The 26,300-nt window shown below is 46.5% G+C and overlaps 1 protein-coding gene and 2 pseudogenes across 1 annotated transcript; 2 read left to right on the top strand and 1 right to left on the bottom strand.

Annotated features, from left to right (window-relative positions):
• Window positions 1–114: 114 nt before the first annotated feature.
• LOC103652595 (aspartate aminotransferase, chloroplastic-like) lies at window positions 115–5,016 on the bottom strand (annotated as a pseudogene).
• A 637-nt stretch (window positions 5,017–5,653) lies between these two features.
• LOC109945224 (serine/threonine-protein kinase-like protein At3g51990) lies at window positions 5,654–7,354 on the top strand (annotated as a pseudogene).
• Window positions 7,355–24,479: 17,125 nt separating this feature from the next.
• LOC100283299 (uncharacteriized LOC100283299) lies at window positions 24,480–25,318 on the top strand. Its single transcript, NM_001156201.2, has one exon. The coding sequence runs from the start codon at window positions 24,600–24,602 to the stop codon at window positions 25,101–25,103; it is 504 nt and encodes a 167-aa protein (NP_001149673.2). The 5' UTR covers window positions 24,480–24,599; the 3' UTR covers window positions 25,104–25,318.
• The last annotated feature ends 982 nt before the right edge of the window (window positions 25,319–26,300 follow it).

The raw sequence follows: 26,300 nt of genomic DNA, 5'->3' as shown, positions 1-26,300 counted from the left end.
TTGCAACTGGCATACAAAATCTTCAAAAAATAATTAGTTAGTGCATGTTTAGGTGGGAGGAGTACTACTCAGCGATCATACGAAAATTTCTTGCTATGCGGTAACCCTGAGCGGTCACATTGGATTTGGATGGGTGTTGACGTGTTGTTGACCCTTGGGTAGCAATAATCTCTGCATCTTGTAGAGTGGCAGGGCACTCATGTAATCACACTTTTTCAGAGATAGATCTGCCCATCCTTGGTCATGTAAACATGCCACTTATCCGTCATGTTGTCACTCTGCAGACAAAAAATTGAAATTACGCATATGATGGTACTCTGCAGATAACAAAGAGTGTGCAACCGGTGATTGGAACTTAATTTAGCGTGTGATGTCTGCGCAACAACAGACGTGGAAGCCGTGTTACCTACGCTTTGTTCAAGCCAGTAGTGTAGGAGAATATGGTAATCTACCTTAGAATGAAAGACCCGTCCTTGCCGCTCTTGTCCTTCGCAAACAAACTGTCATAGAGCTTCCATCTTACATTCTTGATTCGCCCAGCAATTAGCTCCATCTCTTGTTTCCATTCACCAAACATGGTTGGATCACCAACGACATTAACAACTATCCTGGCACCATGAATAGGGGGGGGGGGGTTCGAGTACATGGGTCGTGTCAATCTTTTCAGCTGGCTTTTTACCTTGAAAGGAAGCGTCGTGGAATGTCGTAAGAAGATAAGATAGGGGGTGTTTGGTTAGAGGGACTAAAGATTAGTCTCTAGTTTTTAGTCCTATTTAGTCCTTTTTTGCCAAACACTAGGACTAAAATATGGACTAAAATGATTTAATCTTTAGTCCTTCACATATGTGCTAAAAGAGACTAAACCATATTAATTCAACATTTACCCCTCATTTAGTTTAATTGTACTAATAGCAGGAGAATGTTAAAGGCTATTTAGTCTTATTATAAGTCATTTAGTATATTCTTACTATTTTTAGCCCCTAGAACCAAACATGTTAGGGACTAAACTTTAGTCCCCTAACTAAACTTTAGTCCCTAGACTAAAGAAACCAAACATGACCTTAATTGTAGCAACAGTAAGACTATTACGTGTCAATTCTATAATTGAAGCAACTGTTGGAAAAAATGATTGTTAATGAAGGGAAAAATACAAATGGGTTGCCTATTGTGCTTGCTTAAGCATTTGCAACTAATGAATGACATTGGGCCGAGGGTACCACGCAAGCAATCAGTAAAAAAAGAATACCTATTTGCAACTTCTGGTGCTGAGCACACACATTTATTGCACCAATCCTTTCAGAATATAGACCAAGGTTCTTGCTGTAAGATTGTGCAACAAACACTTTCACGCCACGCTTAATAAAAAGCTTGACAGAAAATGCATCTTCATCAAGGCTTCCACTAGCAAAACCCTAAAAGGAAAACCTACCAATCAGCGGAAGACATACTGCGATACATACGTAGGAGACAAGGTACTCAAGCAAAAACAATTCACCTAATATGCAACATCAAAGAAATGCATATTGAGAGCACCTAGAGGGTGGGGGGTGAATAGGTGATCCTGTAAAAAACCAAATACTTGTATCCACAAAACTTGGTTAAGTGTTAGCACAATGGAATCAAGTGGCTAAGGACCGAGCTCTTGTGAAACACAATAGTCACAAAGAAAACAAGCACAAGAGACACGATGATTTATCCCGTGGTTCGGCCAAGTATAACACTTGCCTACTCCACGTTGTGGTGTCCCAATGGACGAGGGTTGCACTCAACCCCTCTCAAGTGATCCAATGATCGACTTGAATACCACAATATTTTTCTTTCTTATACTCTTTCCCGTTTGCGAGGAATCTCCACAACTTGGAGCCTCTCGCCCTTACAATTGATGATCACAAAGAAGCACAGAAGTAAGGGTGGGAAGAGCAACACACACAAGACTCAAAGCACGAGCACAATCACGCACACAAAGCCACAACTTGAGCTCACAACACAACTCGAGGAGTTCTCTACTCAAATGGTGCTCAAGTCACTATCTCAAAGAATCGAATGCGCGAGAGTGAAGTCTTGGTGCTTAGAGATGATCAAAGAATGCTTGGTTATCTTCTCCATGCGCCTAGGGGCCTCTTTTATAGCCCCAAGGCAGCTAGGAGCCGTTGGAGGCAATCTGGGAAGACAATTCTTGCCTTCTGTCGGGTGGCGCACCGGACAGTCCGGTGCACCACCAGACATGCACTGTTCAGTGTCCGGTGCAGATCGCCTTCCTAAAATGGCACAGCCGACCGTTGTAGAATTGTAGCCGTTGGCGCACCGGACACTGTCCGTTGCACACCGGACAGTTCGGTGCACCTTGCCGACCGTTGGAGCGGGCCACGCGTCGCCCGCGGATTTGGCGGCCGACCGTTGCACTGGCGGCCGTTGACTCACCGGACAGTCCGGTGCACCACCAGACAGTCCGGTGAATTATAGTCGTACGCCGCCGATGAATTCCCGAGAGTGGCCAGTTCGTTAGAGCCCAGCCTGGCGCACCGGACACTGTCCGGTGCACCCAGACTGAGCAGCAGTTGGTTGTACACAGCCAACTCTTTTCCAATCCTTTTCTTTTCCTGATTCTAGCACTTAGACAAATATATTAGTACATAAAAACCAATGTACTAAGTCTAGAACCATACCTTCTTGTCGATTTGCACTTCATCCATCATTTGGCATATAATTACTCACTCAATATGTGTTGGGCACTTAATCACCAAAATATACTAGAAATGGCCCAAGGGCACATTTCCCTTTCACATATGCCTTTCTTTTAATGACATCTGCAATTTTCTCCCACTGTTCAAGAGTTGGGTTTATTCCAGTTGGGTTGTGATCACAACCATGTAGCAGAACAAAAGATCATTCAGGAGCAGCCTATTGTGAAGGGAAATGAATAGATAATGGCATAAATAATCTCTTGAAAGCAAATTATTCGTTTGCAGAACAAAAAAACTATTTAGATGAATTCAGGTCTAATATATTAAAACATTACTCCTCAGACCCAACAAAGTTCATAAAATGGAAGATACCTAGCAAAAATAGCAGTAGTGGGACAAATAAGAACATCCAAGTACTTTAATGTTAGCTATCATTCCCTCAAAATCCAACCCAACAGCCTTGGTTCATAATACAAGAAATGACAACACAAGTTTGTGCTCTGTAAACCAGTGCAATACTCAGATTTGTAGGCATTTATCACCTTTTTTCATTTAGTTTCACTTTTTTACCGGCACAGCTAGAATTCTGCATGCCTTTTGAAATGATTATGGTACATCAATTTATGCTATTCTCTAGACCATTTCACTGCTATGAACAAGTAGCAGCCAGCTAGAATACAGAACAGTGAACAATCACCATGTTGATGAAAGAAAGAGGTGTCAATTTCTATTGCATATTTTATTAAAGCTTATAGTGTCCTCAAACAGTAATTTTATTCCAATGGTAAGGCTATCATACTGCAGAATTCTAACCATACCAGTAAAAAATGGAATTAATCTGTGACGCATTGGGATCCACTTCACAATTAGAAACACTAATAACTAATAACGTGCATCACAAATATATTACCAATATTTTTCTTAAGTACATGTATGCTGATGCATCACAAATATATTACCAATATTTTTTTCTTAAGTACATACAAAGCAAGTATGAACATGGAAAAAGAAGGATATAATAATTGAAAATATGAACCTAATGCAGCTATGTCTATAAGAAAAATAATCCCAGTTTTATTTCATGATTTGCAAGATTATGTATTTCATTGTGTATTATTACTATTCCTGACTACACGTTAATATCAATATACAACATGCTTATTTGTTGTTGCTGTTTTTCAGAGGCATGCTACATATCATATTCAGCAGAACTCCCAAAAATTGAATACCAAGTTCATTGTTCTCCAAGTTAGTTTTGATTCAAGACATTTTTTTGTTTCATACAATAATCTTAAATAATTAAGAACTGTGTACGTACAATGTGGATAGCCTTACATATCAACTAATCTACAATATGATTTTTTGTAGTGATTTAAGTTGACACTGAGCATACACTTTTTTAGGACCAGGGATGTGCACAGGCTAAATACCCAACATTTGTTTCATTCAGTCATTTTAGATCTGTAATTCATCTTTTATACCTTTCCATTTTACAAATTATGCAATACAAAATGTTCACCCAACAGTACAAATAGATCCAGACACTGTTGTTTGCAAAACACAATAAATTGTTTCAAATTATGGATGACACAAAAATAGGATTACCAGTAGTGTGCAATTCTTGTTTGAGCTGAGCTAGCCTGATTCTGCTAGAGTCGAGTTGCTGGATATAAGCCTGTTGTAGCAAAGAGAAGTAAAACAATATAAATATATACTATTATATGGAGACACTGAACAATGTCGAGCTTTAAAAAACACAAAGGAAACAATATTAATACTTTGCCATATTGTTTTTTCCCAATCTTGGGTTTGGATCATCAACGATTGGGGATTGGGTCAACCAATAGCTATCAATTATCCGCTATCCGGCCACTGCGTAGCCAAATTGCCTATGTTACTATGAGAAGTAAAACAATACTCTTTTTCTTGTTTTCCATCGCTACTCTGCTAAATATGAGTTTCTTTGGCACTTAGTGTACGCTATATCTTTTCGATGTACCCAATTACCTAATATTTTATCCATCTGGCTGCAACTACTGTCTCTCGTTACCAAATTAACAAATACGATTAATATTGTAAGGTATTTATAATTATATATGCAGTTTAATTAATATAATAATATAGTACACAAAAATGTAAGTCTCGGACCAACGAGTGAATCAACTTAGGTGTCGTTTGGTTCACATATTGGTAACGTAATGGGTAATCGATAACGTTAAATCATGTTTGTTTAAATCTAACCGTAATCTATCGATACCACACTACAAATGGATATCACCTTATTCAAATTTGTTACCGCAGGTATTCGAGTGTGAATTGTTACCATTACCATTTACGTTACATTTCACGAACCAAACGACACCTAGAGTATACCATTCTCAATAATTTATTTACCAACATTATATTCTCATATATTATCATTTTTTCATTAACGTTATCCCCAAAATTAATAAAGAAAAAGGAAGAAAATAAAGGACAAAAGGAACATACGACATACCTATCTCTTCGTCTTCTTTTCCTCGGGGCACAACACTGCTCGGTCCGTCGGCGCCTTCCTACCCACCAGACCCTCTCCCTCCACGCCTCAGTTTCGAGCGCCACTCCTCCCTATCTCCTCTCCCTCCAGATCAATCAACGACCTCAACTCCACTCATACATGGCCTCGACTCCACTCATACATGCTGCTTCAATTCGGACAAGCAGCACCAGTGCCTCGATGTCCTTCACTCGTAAAGCTATGCCCGCTCACCTCCCCGTTGCCATCTCCTGCGCCACTGCGGGAAGACAGACTCACGCTCACTTGCCTGTGGGATCTGGGCTCGCTTGTCCAAGGAGCCTCCGTCGCGTCGCGTCCGCGAGATATGTCGTAGCAGAGGCAAGATTCATCATGCGGTGGCCCTGGAGGTTAGGGCGAGGACCTTGAAGATGAGTGGGGCGGCATCGCAAGGGTCAAGGGCGATGGCGCGGGGATGGGCGAGTGTGACTCGGGAATTGTGCAGGGATGTGTGAGCATCGCAGGGATGGGGCGGGGGCGCGCTAGGTCAGGACGGGTCAACGGGGTCGCGGAGACAGGGGCAGACGGGGTCGCAGGGGCCGACATCGTGGGTACCGGAGCGTGCATCGTGATGTTAGCGCGGTGTGCGGGGGCGGGGCATGGTGTCGCCCGGCGCCCACACTATAGTCTTAATAGTAGTAGGGACTACTCTATAAGGGTAGTGTGTGCCGTGCCCCCCGCCTCCCTCTCCCGAGATAATTTTGCAAACATGCACCGTCTACGGCGGGCTTCAGACTTTTGGCACCGCGGTCGTGGCAATTGAAAGCGTGGCATCAAAATCTCCCTCGTTTTGAATATTTAGCATTGCACGCACTTAATGGTCATTAGGCATTGTGTAGTTCCCGTCGTACCCTCGCTCCGTTACACCCTTGCCACCGTCTTCTTCTTCTACCGTCTCCCGTATTCCATTCTTCCTCTCTCCTCCTCTTTCTCGCCCTGGCCGTCATCTTCCTCGAGCGGCTCTGTTCGTCGCGCAACCAACCTCGCGCCGCTCGGGGCCGGGGGCCGCCTCGTCCAGGCCCGCGCTGCCTCCAGCGCCGGTGGCCATCGAGCGCTTCGACTACGCGGAGGTGGAGGCGACCACGTCCCACTTCGCTAACGCGGCGCTGCTGGGCCGGGGCAACCACGGGGCCGTGTACAAGGTCGTGCTCCCGTCGGGCCACGCCGTCGCCGTCAAGCGGCCCTCCCCGCGCCGCCCCGAGGTGGACAACGAGATCCACATTCTCTCCTCCGTCAGCGGCCCGCGGTTCGTCAACCTCCTCGGCTTCTCCGACCTGGGCCCCGCCCCGGCCCCAGCCGCGCGCCTGCTCGTCGTCGAGTACATGCCCAACAACACGCTCTACGACTTGCTCCACCGCAACCCGCGCCCACCGGGCTGGCCTCGCCGCCTCCGCCTCGCGCTCCAGACGTCCAGGGCGCTGCGCGCGCTCCACGACACCGACCCGCCCGTCATCCACCACGACGTCAAGTCCGCCAACGTCCTGCTCGACGCCAACCTCGGCACTCACCTCGACGACTTTGGCCTCCTCTCCGCGTGCCCAAGGCCGCCGGCGCCGCCACACCGGCGCCCACGGGCACGCTCGGCTACCTCGACCCGACCTACGTCACGCCCGAGAGCCTCAGCACCAAGACATACGTCTTCAGCTTCGGGATCCTGCTGCTGGAGATCATGAGCGGCCGTAAGGCCATCGACGTCCAGCACTCGCCGCTGTTCGTCGTCGAGTGGGCCATCCCACTTTTGTGGAAAGGCAAGGTTGCCTCGCTGTTCGATCCGCGTGTGGCGCCGCCGCGCGACCCGCTCACCCGCAAGGACCTTGCTGCGCTGGCCGCTAGCTGTGTGCGCTCGTGCAGGGAGCAGCGACCCTCCATGGTCGACATCGTCCAGCGTCTCGTGGTTCTCAGCAAAGCAGTGTCAGCCAAGGTGTGGAACAGGCTCGCTGTGGTGGGGAACCCTTGTGCGGTTGTTGATGTTCAAATCATCTTGAAGCGAGCTGCTGCCAGCAACAGAGCTAAATCAGAGAGGGAGTCGAGTTCAGCATTGGCGTTTGACGATGACGAAAAGGAGGAAGCAGATGCAGAGCCCTTGGAGGAGAGAATGGAATACGAGAGACGGTAGAAGAAGAAGACGTCGACAAGGAATGTAACGGAGCGAGGGCATGATGGGAACTGGACAATGCCTAATGACCATTACGTGCGCGCGATGCTAAATCTTCAAAACGAGAAAGATTTTGATGTCACGCTTTCAATTGCCATGACCGCGGTGCCAAAAGTCTAAAGCCCGCCATGGACGGTGCCATGTTTGCAAAATTCTCCTCTCTCGACGCCGCGCATGCACACCCCACCTCCCAGCAAAATTTCCGGCGCATGCAAAATCACCGCGCTGCCTTCCATGGGCGCCCTTGTGCTGGCGTGGAAGTCGACGAACCTCGCGCCCGTCGTCGTCCTTCTGTGCCCTTGTCATCCATCTTCACCCTCGTGTCGCGCTCCCCTTCGATCCTTGCCCACATGTCGTGCGCCCCTTCCATTCTCGGTCGCCTGCGCTCTGCCTTCCAGCCGTCGTGGATGTTGCCCCTCATCCAGGGCCGTTCCTGACTTTTGAGGGGCCCGGGACAAGATTATAAACACAGGCCCCAACACCATAAAAACTATTTTTTACTATTATATATATCAACTAATTATACTTGATGTACCACAGAAAGACTTGAACAGTAAAAAATAGAAGTAAGATTATTACCTCAAATATATTGTAGAGATCAACTTAAAAATGTCTTCTAACATTTCTAGATGCAAAATCATCAATGATGGCTTCAATATTGACATCATCTAATAATTTCTTCTCAATACATAAAATTGCTAGCCCGTCTAACCTTCCTTGAGACATTGTAGACCTTCAATAATTCTTCAATAACTTAAGCTTTGAGAAGCTCCTTTCAGCTGATGCCACAGTTATTAGTATAGTAAATAATATCTGATAAGCAACAAATATATTGAGATAGCAATCCATTCTCCTAACAAACTCAAAAATATATTGTTATAGTAAATAATATCTGTTTCTATCCTATATTCTTATTGGACTTTGTGTGCGGTGGGGCCCCTGGGAGATTGGGGCCCAGGTCGGCCGCCCCTCCCGCCCTACCTCAGGCACGGCCCTGCCCTCATCCCCTTCCATCCTCGCTCGGCCGTGCTCGTCCTTAAATCCCCGTGAATGTCGTCGTCGTGATGCTCAGGTGCGGCGGCGGTGCTGCCCACGCGCCACTGCCACCTGCGAGGAGGAGCACAAGGGCGTCGTCGTGCCGAGCGCGGAGGCCCTAGGTCCCTTTCACCTCACCTCCACATCAATTGTGCCCCTGAGATGCATTGGCGCCGCCTTTCTCTCCTCCAGTGCATCCACTGCGGGCTTACTCCAACTCTAGTCCTCCTCACCCCGACCTCGCCTCAAATCCAATCTCACTCCCATCTCGCGGTCCAAATCCTCCTCACTCTACCGGAATCAATAGCTTCGCCGAGTGCCGGAAGCACTCGGCGAAGCCTTAAAAACACTCGGCAAAGGCTTTGCCGAGTGTAACACTCGGCAAAGAAGGCTCGGCAAACAGTGCATCGGCTAAGACTTCTTTGCCGAGTACTTTTCTCGGGCACTCGGCAAATATCTTTGCCGAGTGTCAGGGAGCACTCGGCAAAGAAAAGCGACCGTTACGGCGCCGATAGACGGAGACGGTGGCTTTGCCGAGTGTCAACGGTGACACTCGGCAACGAAGATATCTTTGCCGAGTGTCCTCCTGGCAGCACTCGGCAAAGCCGCCTTCTTTGCCGAGTGCCAGTTGGGACACTCGACAAAGAGCCCGCCAGGGAGGGTCCCATGTCAGGCTCTTTGCCGAGTGTCCCAATTGGCACTCGGCAAAGCCGACCTCTTTGCCGAGTGCCAGCGACATAACACTCGGCAAAGAACCTAAGCCGGTGCCCAGGTCTGTGCTCTTTGCCGAGTGTTATGACCCAGACACTCGGCAAAGAGCCTCTTTGCCGAGTGTTACACTCGGCAAAGTGACCAGTATGTACCTTTTTTATTTGATTTTTGTTTTCCATCCACACAAACAAAAGATATCACATATATATCACATATATATCACATATATACATCACAGATATCATCACAGACATAAATAGCCAACACAAACATAAAACCGTGACCACAAACATAAATATCCATCACAAACATAAGTGTTCAACACAAGTATTAAACACAAACATAAGTCTCAAACGTCGCAAGCTCTCACATAAGTATCAAACAGAAACATAAGTATTATACATAAGTTCTGAAGTCTAAAACAATGACTCATGGAGGTGGGCGGTTTGGCCGGGGTTGCGTTGGGCTGAACCCTTCCGGAGGGTTGTTGGATGCCGCCCCAGATTGGCCCTGCACAGAGAAGAGATAGCATGTGTTATACCAGATGCATTACAAACATCTAACTACAATTTTGATACTCACAGGAGTGTGGAAGAGAGTAGGGTCAACTGGGGGGAACAATGGAGGTGGCGGAGCGATGCCCTGTGCGGCGCCAAGGCTCTGCATGTACTGGAACATCTCCGCCATCCTCTGATCAGCCGCCGCCCGCTTCGCCATTATCCTCGCCTCCATCTCTTCTAGTTGGGTCTGTAATATTACAAGCCAACGTTATAGTAACTCAAAGACTAGGTATATAACTAAAGGAAGGACGAGTTACAGAAGCACTAACCTCGAGTTGCTGTATGCGATGCTGTGAGCTGTCGTGCCGAGGTCGAATGGCTGGGCTCGAGCCCGTGCTCCTTGCTCTCACCTGAGACAGAGTGGGAGTGGAGGACGAGTTGATTGCCCCGTCGGCAATCCAGTACCGCCCATGTCTCTTGCCTCCTCCGACCCTCATGAGCACCTCGGGGTCGATAGGCTCGGTGCTCGGATCATAGTCTGGGCCATGGACCTCCTGCGCCATGGCGGTGTAGTCATGGAGGCGGCTGTAGACGGCGGGGTTGGTGTAGGCCTCGGGCTCGTCATCCGGGTTGTAGGTGACGTCGGACGTCGCCTTACCCTTATGGGCCATAGCATAGGCCGAGAAGGTGGAACAAGGCCTGCCACCATGTGACGCCGACTGCAACGAAAACCAACGAGAAAGTTAGAAATAATATCTAACTTAGTGCTATATATCTAAATAAAAAAGGTGGCGTACCCATGCTTCGGCATATTGGCCCAGGCTCCGGCTGCCTTGGTGGTGCGAGGGGCCTTGCATCTGCAAACACCGTTCCCGGCTAGCTGTGTGCACCTCATCCCACTCAGCCGAACACCACCTATCCACCATCTGCTCCCAGCACAGAGGATGTGCGGCGCACCAATGTGGAATCACCTGCAAAGTAAACACATAAAGTGCATATCAGAAGATAAAATAAAATTCATGCATGGAGTACTGGTACCAAACATGCATGACTTTACCTGCAGGTACTGCTCCCTGGTCAATGACATGGTTCGGGCTTGAGGTTTGGTCACCTTCTCCCCAAGGACGGAGCCGTGGTAGGTGATGATGGCCTGGATGCGGGCCTCATAGTGCATGTCCACGACGAGCTTCTTACAGCACGTGGTGGCCACCACATCCACCCTAGCCTCGTATCCAGCATCGCATCTGAAGAAATCCTGCATACAAAAACGATGTATCCATACATTATTTCAAGAATTTGCAACGAATGCGACATATTTTATATTATACTAAGACTTACCCACAGCTCTTGCTTCACCCGCTCCGCCTTGTTATTGAATTCCCTACCGTCCCGGTCTACTGCATCGGGGGCGACGGCGTAGTGGTCGAAGGTGAAGGCTGGGCCCGTCACTCCGGCGTACTCCACAAGTTCAGGGAAGTGTTCCCTGCACGGCAGGCCGAGGATGTTGTTGGGGGGCGATGATGACCCCCAGCATAATCCAAAACCGTCCAAGACCTGTCCAAGTGATAAATAAAAAGTATTAGTTTATATTATGATTTTGAACACATAATATGAACAAGAATGAAGAACATAAAGTTACATACCTCTCCCCTTCCGGCCGAATCAACGGCCGTCTGTCCCGAAGTATGGGACGCGGCGGGAAACTCGCGGGGCCTCGCAGGTAGATGCTCCTCGAACTAGAGCCGCCTGAACCTGAGGCGTCCTGCTGCTGGTCGTCGTCGTCCTGCTGCTGGTCGTCGTCATCCTGAGGCGCCGCCTGCTGCTGCGCTGCCTGCTCTGCATCGTCCGCCGTCCTACTCCTCCTCCCCCTCCTCCTCCTCAGGAAACCGTCCACCATATTTGTTCAACAACCTGCAATTAAGAGTAAACAAATAAGCACATATAAAATAATGTATTTAAAAACAGGTGCGAAATAAAAAGTCATATAGCATTACATCGATTAAAAATAATCTTCATATGTGTCGGGGTTAGCCGGATCATAACTCTCATCATCACTATCAAGCATTTCAATCTCAACACCATCGGAAGACGCAACCTCATCATTGCCTTCAAGGATTACTAAGTCATTATCATTTTGCACCTCATCATCCTCCTCATCAACAACCATTTCAATATCTACGTCCATTCCGATAGCTTCAGTTAAGTCTATCTCAAATCGCCCTTCTAGCCCATCTTCTTGGAAGAACTCTCCATCATATGTGTCCGGGTCTAAGTTGTAATCTTCATCGTTAGGAACAGGTAACCTCCCATGCGGCGATACCTTATACACAACATCCCAACCCTTAAGATGTTCTTTCGTTTGACACGCATATGGGAGATAATACACTTGTGTGGCCTGTTGGGCCACGATATAGACATCGTCTCCTGCTAAGGTGGAATCTTGTCGAATTTCGACTATCCCAAGATTAGAATGTGTCCGTCTCGTCACTTGAGGGTCAAACCAATGACATTTGAATATCACTGGAGTAAGAGGTTTGGAACCATAAAAATTGAGCTCATATATTTCTTCAATTCGTCCAAAATAATCGACATTGTCAAGGCCCGGCGTAAAGACTCCAGAACACGTTGTTTTCCGATTGGGCCGACTTTGGTCGTAGTGTGTTGTGCGAAAACGGTATCCATTGACGTCATACCCAGAATATTTCTTGACCCTATAAGCAAAGCCGTTGGCTACTTGTCTCAACTCGGCACTCATAGACGGATCTCTTTGGCCCTGCAAGTATTCGCAAGTTAAAAGACACTAAATTGAGTTCAAAGACGTATCTCTTTTACAAACTAAGCACGTACCTTACGTTTGAACCAGGAAATGAAATCGGGCAACCCATTTCTCGCACCCTTTCTAAGAAGAGCGTCATATTCCTGTGGAGTGGGGTCCCTTGATCGACGCCAGAATTCATGAAGAAATTGTTCCATGTATGGCGTCACCTCTTCAAGGTTGGTCAATACGTATAGCATGATATGTCGCCACTCTTCATGTGTCAGGGTCTTCGTGGTCGAGCCACTTGCGCTTCCGAGTTGGCCTCGAAATATGCTAAGGTTCGATTCATTGTCGCCATCATTGTAACGAGGGGATGGATTATGCACGCTCGGCAGTTTGTCACCATAATAAGTTGTTGTGAAGTTTGAGACCTCCTCTAGAATGTATGCCTCTGCAATGGAAGCCTCGATTTTGCATTTATTTCTACATTTCTTTCGAATAGTCTTTAGACATCTCTCGATTGGATAGCACCAACGTCCCTGCACGGGGCCTCCCATTCGTGCCTCATAGGGGAGATGAAGAATCAAATGCTGCATTGGATTGAAGAAGCCGGGTGGAAATATCTTCTCAAGCTTACACAGTAACACGGGGGCCAATCTTTCCAAGTCTGCAACCACGGTCCGAGAAAATTTCGGCAGCACCTCCCCTGCACGGGGAGGTTTCGAAATCCTGCAAATAAAACTATCAGCACGATGGCTGTCTTCCACGCATAATTCAACGGCACGATGGCCAGCAATCACACATATATATATATATATATATATTCAATCTATGCATGTTTTAGAGTTTGGCATTCTTTTTTTAATCTACTAGAAAAAAGGTTATCCACACAATGCAAATTCTAAGTACAGAATGGCTAGATATAATATAGCTCTAACTATCCATCACATTATCAATCACATGCTCAACAAAAATAAAGAATGATTTACCAAACGGCGGCGTGGTGCCGGGCGCGACAGCGGTTGAGGGCGAGGCGTGGGGACGACGGTTGAGGCCGGGTCGCGGCGGTGGCGGTGACGGGGCGCAGCGGCGGTGTCGGAGCGGTGGGCGGGCGAGGGAGAGGGAGAGGGGCGCGGCGGCGTCGGCGGGCGGACGGGTTTGGCGAGGGGCGCACGACGCGGGAACGACGAGGCAACGGCGCACGGCGCGGGCGGGCGAGGGGCGCACGACGAGGCGGCGGCGCACGACGAGCAGCGGGTGACAGAGACGAGTGAGAGGAGAGGAAGGAGAAAGGAGAAGGCGCGCGGGGCGTTTATTTCTCCTCTTTGCCGAGTGCCCGCGATCTGGCACTCGGCAAAGATTTTTTTTAATTTTAAAATATGTTTTGCCGAGTGCTAGATCGCTGGCACTCGGCAAAGGCGCCTTTGCCGAGTGTCAACTGACAGGTACTCGGCAAAGAGTTTTTCTATGTTCTTTGCCGAGTGTCAACCGACTGGCACTCGGCAAAGCTATCTTTACCGAGTGTCATAATTTAACACTCGGCAAAGTACATTTAAATTTTTTAAATTTTGGCAACCAAACTTTTTGTGGTATGTTCCTACACTATGTAGACCTACATGTACCATTTTGAGACAATTAGAAAAGTTTTTTCTATAGCTAGTAGATTTAGTTCGTTTATTTGAATTTCTTCGGAAAATTCACAGTTGAACTGCAAGTCACTCGAAACTTGGAAAACTGTGCATGCAAACATAATAAATATGCTATTTAGCACAAGTTACGACCGATTGCAGAAGCGTACCGGAAACTTCGAGCAACATGCTCACTAAACATGGCCGTGAACTTGGCATCCACATGTTTAAAAATTGTATAAAACACAAACAAAGTCAGAAAATCATGAAACTTGTCCACGTGTCATGATATTATATGTAGAGGCTGTGATAAAAATTTTAGAATGTTTGGAGAAAGTTGTGAGACACTATGTGTAGAAACCTAAGAGATCCACATGAAATAACTCTTAGATTTCATGTGGATCTCTTAGGTTTCTACACATAGTGTCTCACAACTTTCTCCAAACATTCTAAAATTTTTATCACAGCCTGTACATATGATATCATGACACGTGGACAAGTTTCATGATTTTCTGACTTTGTTTGTGTTTTATACAATTTTTAAACATGTGGATGCCAAGTTCACGGCCATGTTTAGTGAGCATGTTGCTCGAAGTTTCCGGTACGCTTCTGCAATCGGTCGTAACTTGTGCTAAGTAACATGAATATCATTTTTTCATGCACGTTTTTCCAAGTTTCGAGTGACCTGCAGTTCAATTTTGAATTTTCCGAAGAAATTCAAATAAACGAACTAAATCTACTAACTATGGAAACTATGTTATAATTGTCCACAAATGATACATGTAGGTCTACATAGTGTAGGAACATACCACAAAAAGTTTGGGAGACAAAATAAAAAAATGAAAATACACTTTGCCGAGTGTCTGGAGATGACACTCGGCAAAGAGGGCTTTGCCGAGTGTCTACTACGTGGCACTCGGCAAAGAAGCATCTTTGCCGAGTGCCAGCCGTTGGCTCTCGGCAAAGACTGACGACCGTCAGCTCTGGGACGGCCGCTGACGGCCCTTTGCCGAGAGCCCCGTTTGCCGAGTGTGTAACACTCGGCAAATTTGTCTTTGCCGAGTGCCTACATGTGCCGAGTGTTCAGCACTCGGTAAAGGGGCTCTTTGCCGAGAGCCTAACTTTACCGAGTGCGGCTCTCGGCAAAGCCGTCTTTGCCGAGTGCCCGACAAAAGGCACTCGGCAAAAAATACAACACTCGGCAAAGCCTTGGATTCCGGTAGTGGCACGACGATGGCGGCCCTGCCCAGTGTCACGGCACACAGCATCGAACCGAGCGTGGAGGCCTTGGGCCCCTTCCACCTCACCTCCACGGCGACGACGGCCCTACGCTTCACGGCGCTCGGTGCCTTGCACTCCAGCGAGGCCTGCTCTACCACGACCTGGCATTATCCCGCGTGCACGACAACCAGGGAGAGGTCAAGATTGGCGACATCGTTCTCACTCTCACCGCCATCCTCCACAAGTCCCACACCGTCCACTGCGTAGGTAAGTCAACTAATTAGAACACTAGCCAGAAATTGTGTTGTCCGATCACTACTTGTAGTAGCTGTGCAATGATGTGTTGGGTCGGTTGGACACATCAGAGTTTATGGCACCAGAAGTGTACGAGGAGTACAACTAGCTGGTGGACATCTACTTGTTTGTAATGTGCGTGCTCGAGATGGTGACGTTTGAGTACTCGTACAACGAGTGTACACACCAGGTACAAATCTACGAGAAAGTGATCTCTGTAAGAAGATCCTCGGACCCTATGAGCCATTTCACAACAATTATATTGTGATTCAAGTTGAAGTTTGAAATGATTTTCCTAATTTCTAAAAAATATAGTACCCATGGATTACACCATCGCAGCGGGCCTGAAAATTGATCTTGCATTTACAGACGATCGTACAGCTGACTTAATTTACTCGCATTTGGTCGACAACTTAACAGGCTGTTACAACTTACAACATGGTTGTTGTTTGAGAATTTGTGATTGGATTCTAGTGTAGCCAGCCAAATGGCGTCTTGCGATTGGGTTGATGGGCTCTGTTAACTTCGGAATCAAACTTGCCCATTGCTGCATACATAACAATCTGTCTACTAATTGTCTTATTCTGAACCTCTAACACTGTCTGTTAATTCGTAGTAGGTTCAAGATAAATTGTACTTCTTTTGGGTAAAATCAAGAGTAAAATTGGTCTACTTGTTTCTAAGTATCATCTTGTCATGCAGACTTTTAGCCTTGTAGTATAATATTTACAGTGACTGTTTGCTATACTAGCCACATCTTCACATCATCAACTAACTTACATTAGGGAATTATTTGTTCTAGGTTTGGTAATGTATTTTCCAGGTTCTGAAAAAATGATTCATGAGTTCATAGCCTTAATAACCTTTACTACTCAGTGCTATACTAAAAGAATGTATTGACATTGTGCTCAACCACAATATGCAAAGTAGCCTTCATGCCCCTTTGTTGGTTAGTGAGCAATATCGCCTCCAGACATAATCAAGGATCATTTAAATGCATCAACATTATGTCTTACCCCAAGAATTCCAAAAGGGATAGCTCTTACTGCATACCGTTATTTCCCAACAAAGGGGGCATATGTTCAAATATTAGGGTCAAGCATGCCTCATTTTTTAATATCAAACGATGCTGGTGAAATGGGAGCATCAAATGCTTGCATGGATTTACAATAATCCGATCTATAATCTTCAATATCTACAAAGTGCGGTTTCAGAAACTAGGAGAACGATTTATAAAGTACATTAAACATGATCTAATTTGAATCTCAACCTACAAACTCAACCACTACTGAAGAGATTTCATGTGTACACGCTGACTGAATCAAGATGTCCCATATCCAGTGTTGCAAAAGATATTGTTCTTGGATCAAGAATGAACAGAAGACCTTTTGGTGCTAGATAAAGAGCCAACCTCCCATCATCTAGCAGCAACATTTTTTTGCTCTTTCTTGATGGATATATGCTGCATTGATGCTTACTAAATTTTGTTAGCTGCATTTAAGTTTTAACATGTGAAGTATCCTAGCTGTATATCTATGTACCTTTGAATAACACTGTTGATATAGGTCCATTTATGAGTATGTAGTTCTTTGCTTGGTGTTGGAACTTGCTCTCCTGGGCAAGTTGATCCAACGGGGGAGGGATAGTAACGTAAATAAGGTTTTAACTCGAGATGGCGATTGCTCTGTTAATCGGATCGGAACATTCTTGGGCCATCGACCCCAGGTAACCTCCAGCATTCGCGCCGAAGACTCCCGGAGCTCGGGCGAAGACATCCTTCCCTCGAGGGCTGCGCACGTCCCCATCAAATTCACAACAAAACTATCAGAGACCCCCACTCCCCCACTGCAGTACCTAATTTTCTCTTCTTAGTGGCCGGGGCAGCCTCCCGCGAAGGCCCTTCCTCGGTCACGCCCACTGGTTTCTTTCCGCGGCGGTCGGCAGCGTCATCCCCGGGATAACCACCGTATGACAAGCAGTTCAATTCGAAGACCCGATTCAATCTAACGTTGGACCAACGGATATCCCAGCTTCGCAGACCCTCTGTCCTCGGCACATAGCGCCCCACAATCCTCGCCGCACCGTCTTCCGCTTCACGCACGAATGCGGCGGGATCCTGGCCATGCAGATCCAACGCGAAGGCTGGACTTCGCACCCGCTGCCCGCCCAGGGAGGGCATCTCGCGAGGGCATACTTCGCCCAACGCCCAGCCATGTGCCAAGGGCCATACCCCATACCCGATAAATTCCTTAACTAAATCGCGCCCGCTACTCATGCGGGCAGCGCACCAAAGGGATCCTTCGTCTTCATCATCCTCCGCCACCTCAAATTGCGGGTACGCCACATAATAATGGGAGCACATCACGGCCACGGGGAGCCTTGGATGGTCTTCGACTTCGCCTTTGGAAACATAAAACCAGAAATCCCACCAGTTGCCCCACTTATTGCGGGCACAGGGAACCAACTCCACGACTTCCATCGATGTCTTTCCGGTCCTCGGCGTAAACGTGCACGATCCAAACTGTGCAATCTTATGTCTAATTTTCCTTTTCTGCCAATGCAGACAGTAATGTTTGGCGAAGACCTCCATAGAAGGCTGACCACCATACGAAGTCGCCGCCCAGACATACTTTGCTAGGGCCACCATGGCATTCGGCGTCAGCTGGTGGACCTGGACCTCAAATCTCTGCAGGACCTCCGTCACAAATCGATGTGCAGGTAGACGAAGGCCAGCGGTGAAAAATGTCTCAAACACGACCAACTCGCCCTCGGGCTCGGGAACCTCCTCCGCCCCCGGGACACGCCCCACTCCGCTGCTAAAATATCCAAGCTGCTGCATATCCTGAACGCGGACCGAGGAAATCTGCGAAATGCCGAACTCCACCGTATCACCCGGATGTAGCTCCTCCGCCGCCACGTTGCTCAAGGTATCCTCGAACGATGCGTCGGCCGACAGCGTATTTGCAGCAGACGAGGAAGAAGACGGCATGACTACGTACCGCCGGCGGCGGCGAGCGGTCTGCTTGACGCGGGCCAGATCTCCGACGAGCAGGAGCAAGGAGGGCAGGCGAGCGGGCGAACGGTTTCAAAAGGAGGCTAGGGTTTTGCGACGCATAGAAAGAGAACCTAACCCGCGCCACCCCACCCCTTTTTATACACAGGACGCGACGCTTCGGGAAACCCGCAGTCCAACAGTACCGCGTCCATCAACGGTCACATCAAAAACCCCCGCGGAACCACTTCGAGCGAGGGCAGCGTCCCCACCATCTAGCGACGTCTTCGGCACCAGATGACTTAGTCGAACTGATCCCTCGGAGGGCAAATGTTGGGGCGAAGGCAAAGACGCTACCCTTCGCTCCAGCCTTCGTCTATATCTCGCTGCACCAACGGAAGCAAAACGACCGGCGAGGTCCATCCTTCGTCTTCTACACTACAAGACGAAGGGCCTACGACGATGTCGCCCCGTCCCACGTCCTCACCCGACCTGGAGGCCCATGTGGGATTCGGCCCATTGTAACAGGTCCCGCACGGAGAAGTGTGTTACGGGCCCGATTTGTAATGGCTTTTCTGTAATGAGAGTCTGTAACCCTCCTTTATAGGAATATTTCGGGGATAGTCCAGGTGCCTGAGGGTACATGCGTCCTTACATCGAGATGTTGGGCACTTAGGCACCTATAAAGTATAAATACCCCCGTATAGTGCCCTTAAGAGGCTGGATTAACAGAGCAATCGCCATCTCGAGTTAAAACCTTATTTACGTTACTATCCCTCCCCTGTTGGATCAGCTTGCCCAAATGTTGGAACTTGCTCTCCTGGGCAAGTTGATCCAATGGGGGAGGGATAGTAACGTAAATAAGGTTTTAACTCGAGATGGCGATTGCTCTGTTAATCCAGCCTCTCAAGGGCACTGTACGGGGGTATTTATAGGTGCCTGAGTGCCCAACGTCTCGATGTAAGGACGCATGTACCCTCAGGCACCTGGACTATCCCCGTAATATTCCTATAAATGAGGGTTACAGACTGTCATTACAGAAAAGCCATTACAAATCGGGCCCGTAACACACTTCTCCGTGCGGGGCCTGTTACAATGGGCCGAATCCCACGTGGGCCTCCAGGTCGGGTGAGGACGTAGGACGGGGTGACGTCGTCGTAGGCCCTTCGTCTTGTAGTGTAGAAGACGAAGGGTGGACCTCGCCAGTCGTTTTGCTTCCGTTGGTGCAGCGAGATAGACGAAGGCTGGAGCGAAGGGTAGCGTCTTCGCCTTCGCCCCAACACTTGGCACTTCATGTTCCTTGTATTGTTTACTAAATTTAGGTGGACAAACAAACTGCAAACTAGACATTTTGATGTTTGTCTCCTCCCTGTTTGGCAGCTTAGATGGTAGTGCTACCTTATATTGTTGGATACGCCCTGAGAGAGCAAAGAACGAAGTTTGTCTTTCATTAATCTTCAGTCAATGTACTACAATCTGTAGCCCTTGAGGTAGTTTGATTACAGAGTAATATGTGCTATTTTAGTAATTCACTTGGTTGATCGAATGCTTCTTATCTAAAGTCAATTGATATCATGCATGTACTTCATTTATCCAACCACTGATAACTGATTAGTTTCTTTACTTTGTCCATGAATAACATATTATTTTTGTTTGAGTTTACTGGTATCAACATATTGTTTTTCTTCTGTGTAAGCATAAAGAGCAGTCTTGAAGCTTATGCATCCATTCCTCTTTCTAGGGCGCAATGCTTTTGGCCCTTTTGATAGGCTACCAAGCACTGGTAATTTTACTCCTAAATTTTGTAATACTTGTGAACTAAATTATTGAAATGTCATTGAGACATCAAATACCGCTGCGACATTCTTTTGTATTCTGGAAGTTCACGGGCTTAGATATGTAGGAATCTATGCCTGCAGCAAGACATTCATCGGCACTCTCTTGCTAGCAGTTACCAGCAGATCTTTGTACATTCAAATTTGAAGGCCTGATGAATGTTAAAATAAACAATAGAAGGCCGGACATGTTCCATGTGTAGCTTGCCTCCCCACGTTTAGGGTCAAAGGGAGCTTTGGATTAGTCCGAGCATTTCTACAGATTGCTTGATGACATTTGATTCACTGGACCATGAGTTTTTGTTCCTTCTAATATTGTTTAAACTGTATATTGTGATGACTCTCCTCTAGAAGTAGTTGTTGAAGACTGATGACATGCTGTAATATTTTCATTTCTGCTAATATGTTGCAGGGGTTGTGATTTTTTAGATTGGCTATGATTAATAAGACATGGAGCCACTTTACCCAAGCAGGTCACCAGGAAGAGTCCGACCCTGCCGAGTGGAAGAAGCTGCAGGGAGTGGATATGGAGGTGCATCCGAGAAGATGCACATATGCAAGGAAAATTGATGGTTGGAAGAGTGTTTTGATGGAAACTGAAGTTGCCACTGCCACTAACTCTTGTATGAGCCAAAGGATATAGATTCAGGGGGTCAGACATGCACTTATGTGCTACAAACTCTCATGGTTGGTTAGAGCAAAGCTACTAGCTTGGTGAGGTTACTAGTTTGGTTGATCTGACAAAGCTTGGACGATGGGTTTGCACTAATGGTGGCATTGGGTAATTTTCCTACTGTATGTATATTGGTATTCTAGAATCTAAATAACATGACAAAGAACTAATAATCTTACCCAGTCCATTAACCTACGAACTGAACTGATTACAAAAAGCAGAGAAAATTTCAATGAGGAAGATGCTCCAGACTCGTACCATCCGTGAAAGCCGACAAGCTGCTCGCTTGGCTTTAATCCAAAATGACTTTTCTATTATTTTTATAGTGTTTTGTCCCTATAGATTACAACTATAGCAGTCTGACTTTAATCTGGAGTGAACAACCTAATGCTCCGCTCCGCTTCCCTAGCCCTGCCTATGTGCAAGCCGCTGTGGATAAAGATGATAGCCCTCCGCGCGTCTCATCCACCGTCACCCGATCGCCCTACAGCCTCTTTTCTCTCCCCTCATGCCTCCACTTTCAACGCATCACACCAAATTGTAGTGTGGCTAGATTAGAGTTAAATTATAGTTCATGATATCATGATACTAGACTGAGAGTTAAATTGCAGGTCATGTCATTATAATATATAAACTGTAGCAAGAGACATATCAACTAGTTTGAAGTTATATTGGTCCGCCTAGCGTCCTACAAGCTAAGCGCACATTGGACGTGGATCGCCTGACTTAGCGTTTTTACTGCACCGGCTTGCAGTACAGCTACATCCACCGTTCCTTGCATCCAACGCTTGGTAGCGTTCTGTTGGGAGAAGTACAGCTATATCCAAAATACATGTGACACTGGCTATAAAACTGATGTGCAGAAGAACAGGACACATTGGGGGATTGCAGATTTTGGATCTCTATACTTCTGAATTTTATTTAATCTGTTGCTTAATTGTTTGGTCTGTTCGCCGACATGGCTCCCAATAATCCTTTTTTTTATGCTACCAGTTTGAAGAGTGCAAAACATGCTAATCCCTTAGTTCTCTTTGCAATCAGTGGCAGGAGCATCTTACCAGAAAACGAATGCCCAGAAATCATAATTGAGATGGCTAAATCCATGTATAAGTTCTCGAGTTATGGTCACATGTTACAAAATAAAATCAAGATGTTCACTTCAGCTTATTCTAGCTATTGCTGCAGCACCCACCACAAACAGCTTTCTACTATATACAACAAAATATGAAGCAGCAACAGCCTCAGCCAAAAGAAGCAGAACTGAACATGCCAAGCATCACCATTCAGCTAACACATTCGTCAGAACACATTATCCAAAATTACTACTCTTAAATATAAGCTTCATTACGCCAACGGTTCTTCAGCATTCGGTAATTTTATCTTGAAAATACTTTAACATACTCCCAGCTTCTCCATATGCCATCTCACGCTCACGTTTGGTCCGCAAATAGTTTTTATGATCAAGACGTGTATAGCTCAGATTAAATGATCCACCAACTTGACGACTAGCTAACTCGTGTGCGGCTCTTGGCCCAATTCCAGAATCATCGGCGGTCTCAATTTCAAAAGCTTGTACTTCTGAGATTTTCCTTTGTGATACCATTAAATGTGAGGTCTCTGCCAAGTGAAGGTGATGGTTATGCTCCAGAAATAGCTCATATACTACATAACCCTCTCCCTCCATTTTAAGACACATGCGGACTTCACAATCAGTTCTAGTTTCAGCTCTAGGACATTTTACTAGATGATCTCTTTTGTCTCGTGCTCGATGACCTTCATTGGAACAAACATAACGACATGATGTAATTTTGCCATCAACCTTCCTTTTATTGTTGTACCTTTTTCTGACTGAAAATCCCATATAGCCTCCATACTCTACCCATAATTTCCAAGCCTGAACCTCATCTCTAAATTTCATCCCAACACACGGTTCCAAATTAAGCACGCCATTTTCTCTGAAATGATATGGAGAGACATTTAATAAGTGGAAAGAAATGTTTGGCGACAACACTACTACTTTAACCTTTGAAATTTGTAGCTAGTTTACTTTTAACTATGTGGACTCAGATTGACGTGAAAAAAATTCTGGAGGTATCATCACTTACGTTTTGGAACCATTCTGCTCTCCATTTGCCTTGTCCATCTTGTGGGCAGAACTTGATGGCTCGGATAGAACAACCTTCAACTCATTGACTCTTTCTGTGGTTGTGTCTTCTAATTTGATGCTTTGTTTTCTTTGGCCAGATATGAGAAGAAGGAACATCCGAGAAAGAGAAAGGCAAGAGACAAATAGCTTATTTATTAGTTATGGCGGCAAAACAGAGTAGCAGTGTCCGGTTTCCCTCCAAAACTAATTCTGCGTGCATTGACATATTCTGGGCTGTGTTCCTGTTTTCCATTATTTCAGCCCGTTGAAGTCCATAAAATTTGGTTAGGCAAGCAGGAGCGTTGGATGCAAGGAACGGTGGATGTAGCTGTACTGCAAGCCGGTGCAGTAAAAACGCTAAGTCAGGCGATCCACGTCCGCGCACATTGGGTAACGGGACCGATTCCAACCATCTGCTCATTTTTGCTCCTTTTTCTCCTCGTATTTTCCTATGGTTTGCATGGGTCCCAATTAAAAATTAGATTAATTATATACATCTCACTTAACATTTACAAAATTAAATAGCTAGTTCAATTGAATTTAGTGGTATTGAAAGGATATGCATATACGATAATTGTTTATTTATGTGTCTTTTATTGAACAAAACTTTCAACTAACTAGTTAACGGGTACGAGAACGTTTCGCCCTCATCATACCCGTTAACCCCGTGAGTATAAAATACCCGGTATAAACTTAGCCCCCAAAGCATAAACTTAGGCTTTAACCATTCATCTCTTTTGACTATTTAACAACCTTTTAGACGATAATGTCGTAAAAAGATTAACAATTATTTGATGACCATGTAATGGGATATGTAATGTGTTATCTATGGTGTTCTTGAATAGAGCCGTCTGATTGGTATCCTGTATGACAGTGGCGAAGCTAGAGTAAAATAGAGGAGGGTGCAAATAGCTTAAGGGTGCATGGTAATAACCGATACGTGGTGCATATATGGTAAAAATCTTGTCTGAGTCACTAATTTTGTAAAATTTCGCGGGTGCATATGCACCCCCTACCTTCTACCTAGTTTTGCCGATGCTGTATGAGTCGATCTAGACTGATGAGTGCGTGTATTGACCAAGCAATATCTCTTGTTTGGTTAACTAAATATAGCGAGGGTGAGTCTGCCGCAGTCTCCACGCAACGCATGTCAAAAATATATTCTCCGGCTGCATGTATGGTATGGATACGCCAGAAAATCCTGTTCTCGCGGGCCACACTCGCTGCATCCCGCCGCCATTCGCCTGTCTAACCACAGCCGATATATAAAGGAGGTCACGTCGTCAGGGCCAAGTCACGGTCTTCCATTCGTTAACTCGTTTTCCTCGTTCCCAATCATCTTGCCGCGCGCCGCACGTAGCTAGGGTTTCGTCCTGTCGTTGCACCCGCATTACTAGCATTCAATCCACACCAATGGCTGAGAAGAAGATGGTTACGCTCAGGAGCTCCGACCACGAGGAGTTCGAGGTTGAGGAGGCGGTGGCGATGAAGTCAGAGATCATCCGTCTCTTGATCGAGGACGACTGCGCCGACAACGCCATCCCGCTTCCCAACGTGGATTCCAAGACTCTCGCCCTGGTCATCGAGTACTGCAACAAGCACGTCCACGTCGCCGCCGACGACTCCGCCGCCGCGGAGACCAGCAACGCTTCATCAGCTGGGGGCGGCGGCGAGGTCGACCTCAAGAAGTGGGACGCGGAGTTCGTCAAGGTCGAGCAGGCGACGCTCTTCGACCTCATCCTGGCTGCCAACTATCTCGACATCAAGGGGTTGCTGGACCTGACCTGCCAGACGGTGGCCGACATGATGAAGGGCAAGTCACCGGAGGAGATCCGCAGGACATTCAACATCAAGAACGACTTCACCGAAGAGGAGGAGGAGGAGATCCGCAGGGAGAACTCCTGGGCCTTCGACTGATGTAGTCTCCCCGTCCGCGGACCTCGGTGGTTATTACTGTTAGATTCGATCTCTTGTGCTAGTTTGTTCTGGTTATTACTGTTAGATTCGATCTCTAGGCTAGTTTGTTCGTCTGCACTTATCTTCGGGTCTGAAACATTGAAACATTAATAAGTAGTTCGTTTGTCTACAATTACCAGTTGATATATTGAGGAGTTCGTTTGCGATCTGCAGTTATATCAGCTAATATATTAATTATTTAGGAATTCCATCTACAAGCTGCGCATATAATTAAGCTACAAAGTCAAGAATCACACAATTTCAAAGAATTTCTATCTACAAATTCATTGACCTGACTTTTCAGATCCGAACAAAAAGTGCAACCTGTGTTTAGAAATTATCTTTTTATTGAATTTTAGAATATTTAAATCTGAAGTTATATTATCTAGTGCCTACAAGCGTATATAGGGTCATGGTCTCATGGAACCGATTCCAATCATCTGCTCTTTTTTGCCCCTTTTCTCCTCATACTTTTCTATGGTTTGCATGGGGTCCCAATTAAATTTTGGATTAATTATATACATGCAACTTAACTTTTATAAAATTAAATAGCTAGTTCAATTGAATTTAGTGTTGGATCTTTTATGGGCTTGGCCCATTTATTAAATAAACTATATGGTGTGTAATGGTGGAGAATACCAATAGTACCATATTGGAAGTCCAAGGGTCTTTTGCCTTGACTTATATGGTGGGATTTATTCCACTTAACTTGAGAAGTCAAGAAATGGACAAGGGCGTGCCACACGCGCGCGCGCCGCCGGCCGGGCGTGGCGTGGCGAGGCGAGGCGAGGCGAGGCAGGCATGCATGCATGCATGCAGGCGTGTCTCTTCGTCTGCCGAGTGACCCTGTCACTTCGTCAGCCAGCCGAGTGACCCTTCTCCTTCAGCTGCCGACTCATGGCGTGACTCGGCGAGAGCTGGCCGACTCATGGCATAACTCGGCTAGAGCTGGCCGACTCTTGGCGTGACTCGGCGACCTTTCTCCTTCAGCTTCCCTCTGCGAGAGGTTAAATAGAGGAGCACCCCTGTCACTCGGTACACGCGAGAACACTTTCAGAATCACAGTCCAGCCGCCGAGTGAGGGTATTTTCATCTCGTGACTCTGCGCGCACAGAGAAGCAAGAGGGCAGGTGCCTCCGAAGCCGGTGCCGTTCGAGA

Source organism: Zea mays, chromosome 3, assembly GCF_902167145.1.
Source record: "Zea mays cultivar B73 chromosome 3, Zm-B73-REFERENCE-NAM-5.0, whole genome shotgun sequence".
In the NCBI taxonomy this organism is placed as follows: Eukaryota; Viridiplantae; Streptophyta; class Magnoliopsida; order Poales; family Poaceae; genus Zea; species Zea mays.
Note: the sequence above shows the minus strand (reverse complement) of the source record. Positions and strands in the feature narration are given on the sequence as shown.

Excerpts from the sequence above, each read along its gene's own strand:
- LOC100283299 (NM_001156201.2), top strand. The coding sequence starts at position 24,600 with ATGGCTGAGAAGAAGATGGTTACGCTCAGGAGCTCCGACCACGAGGAG.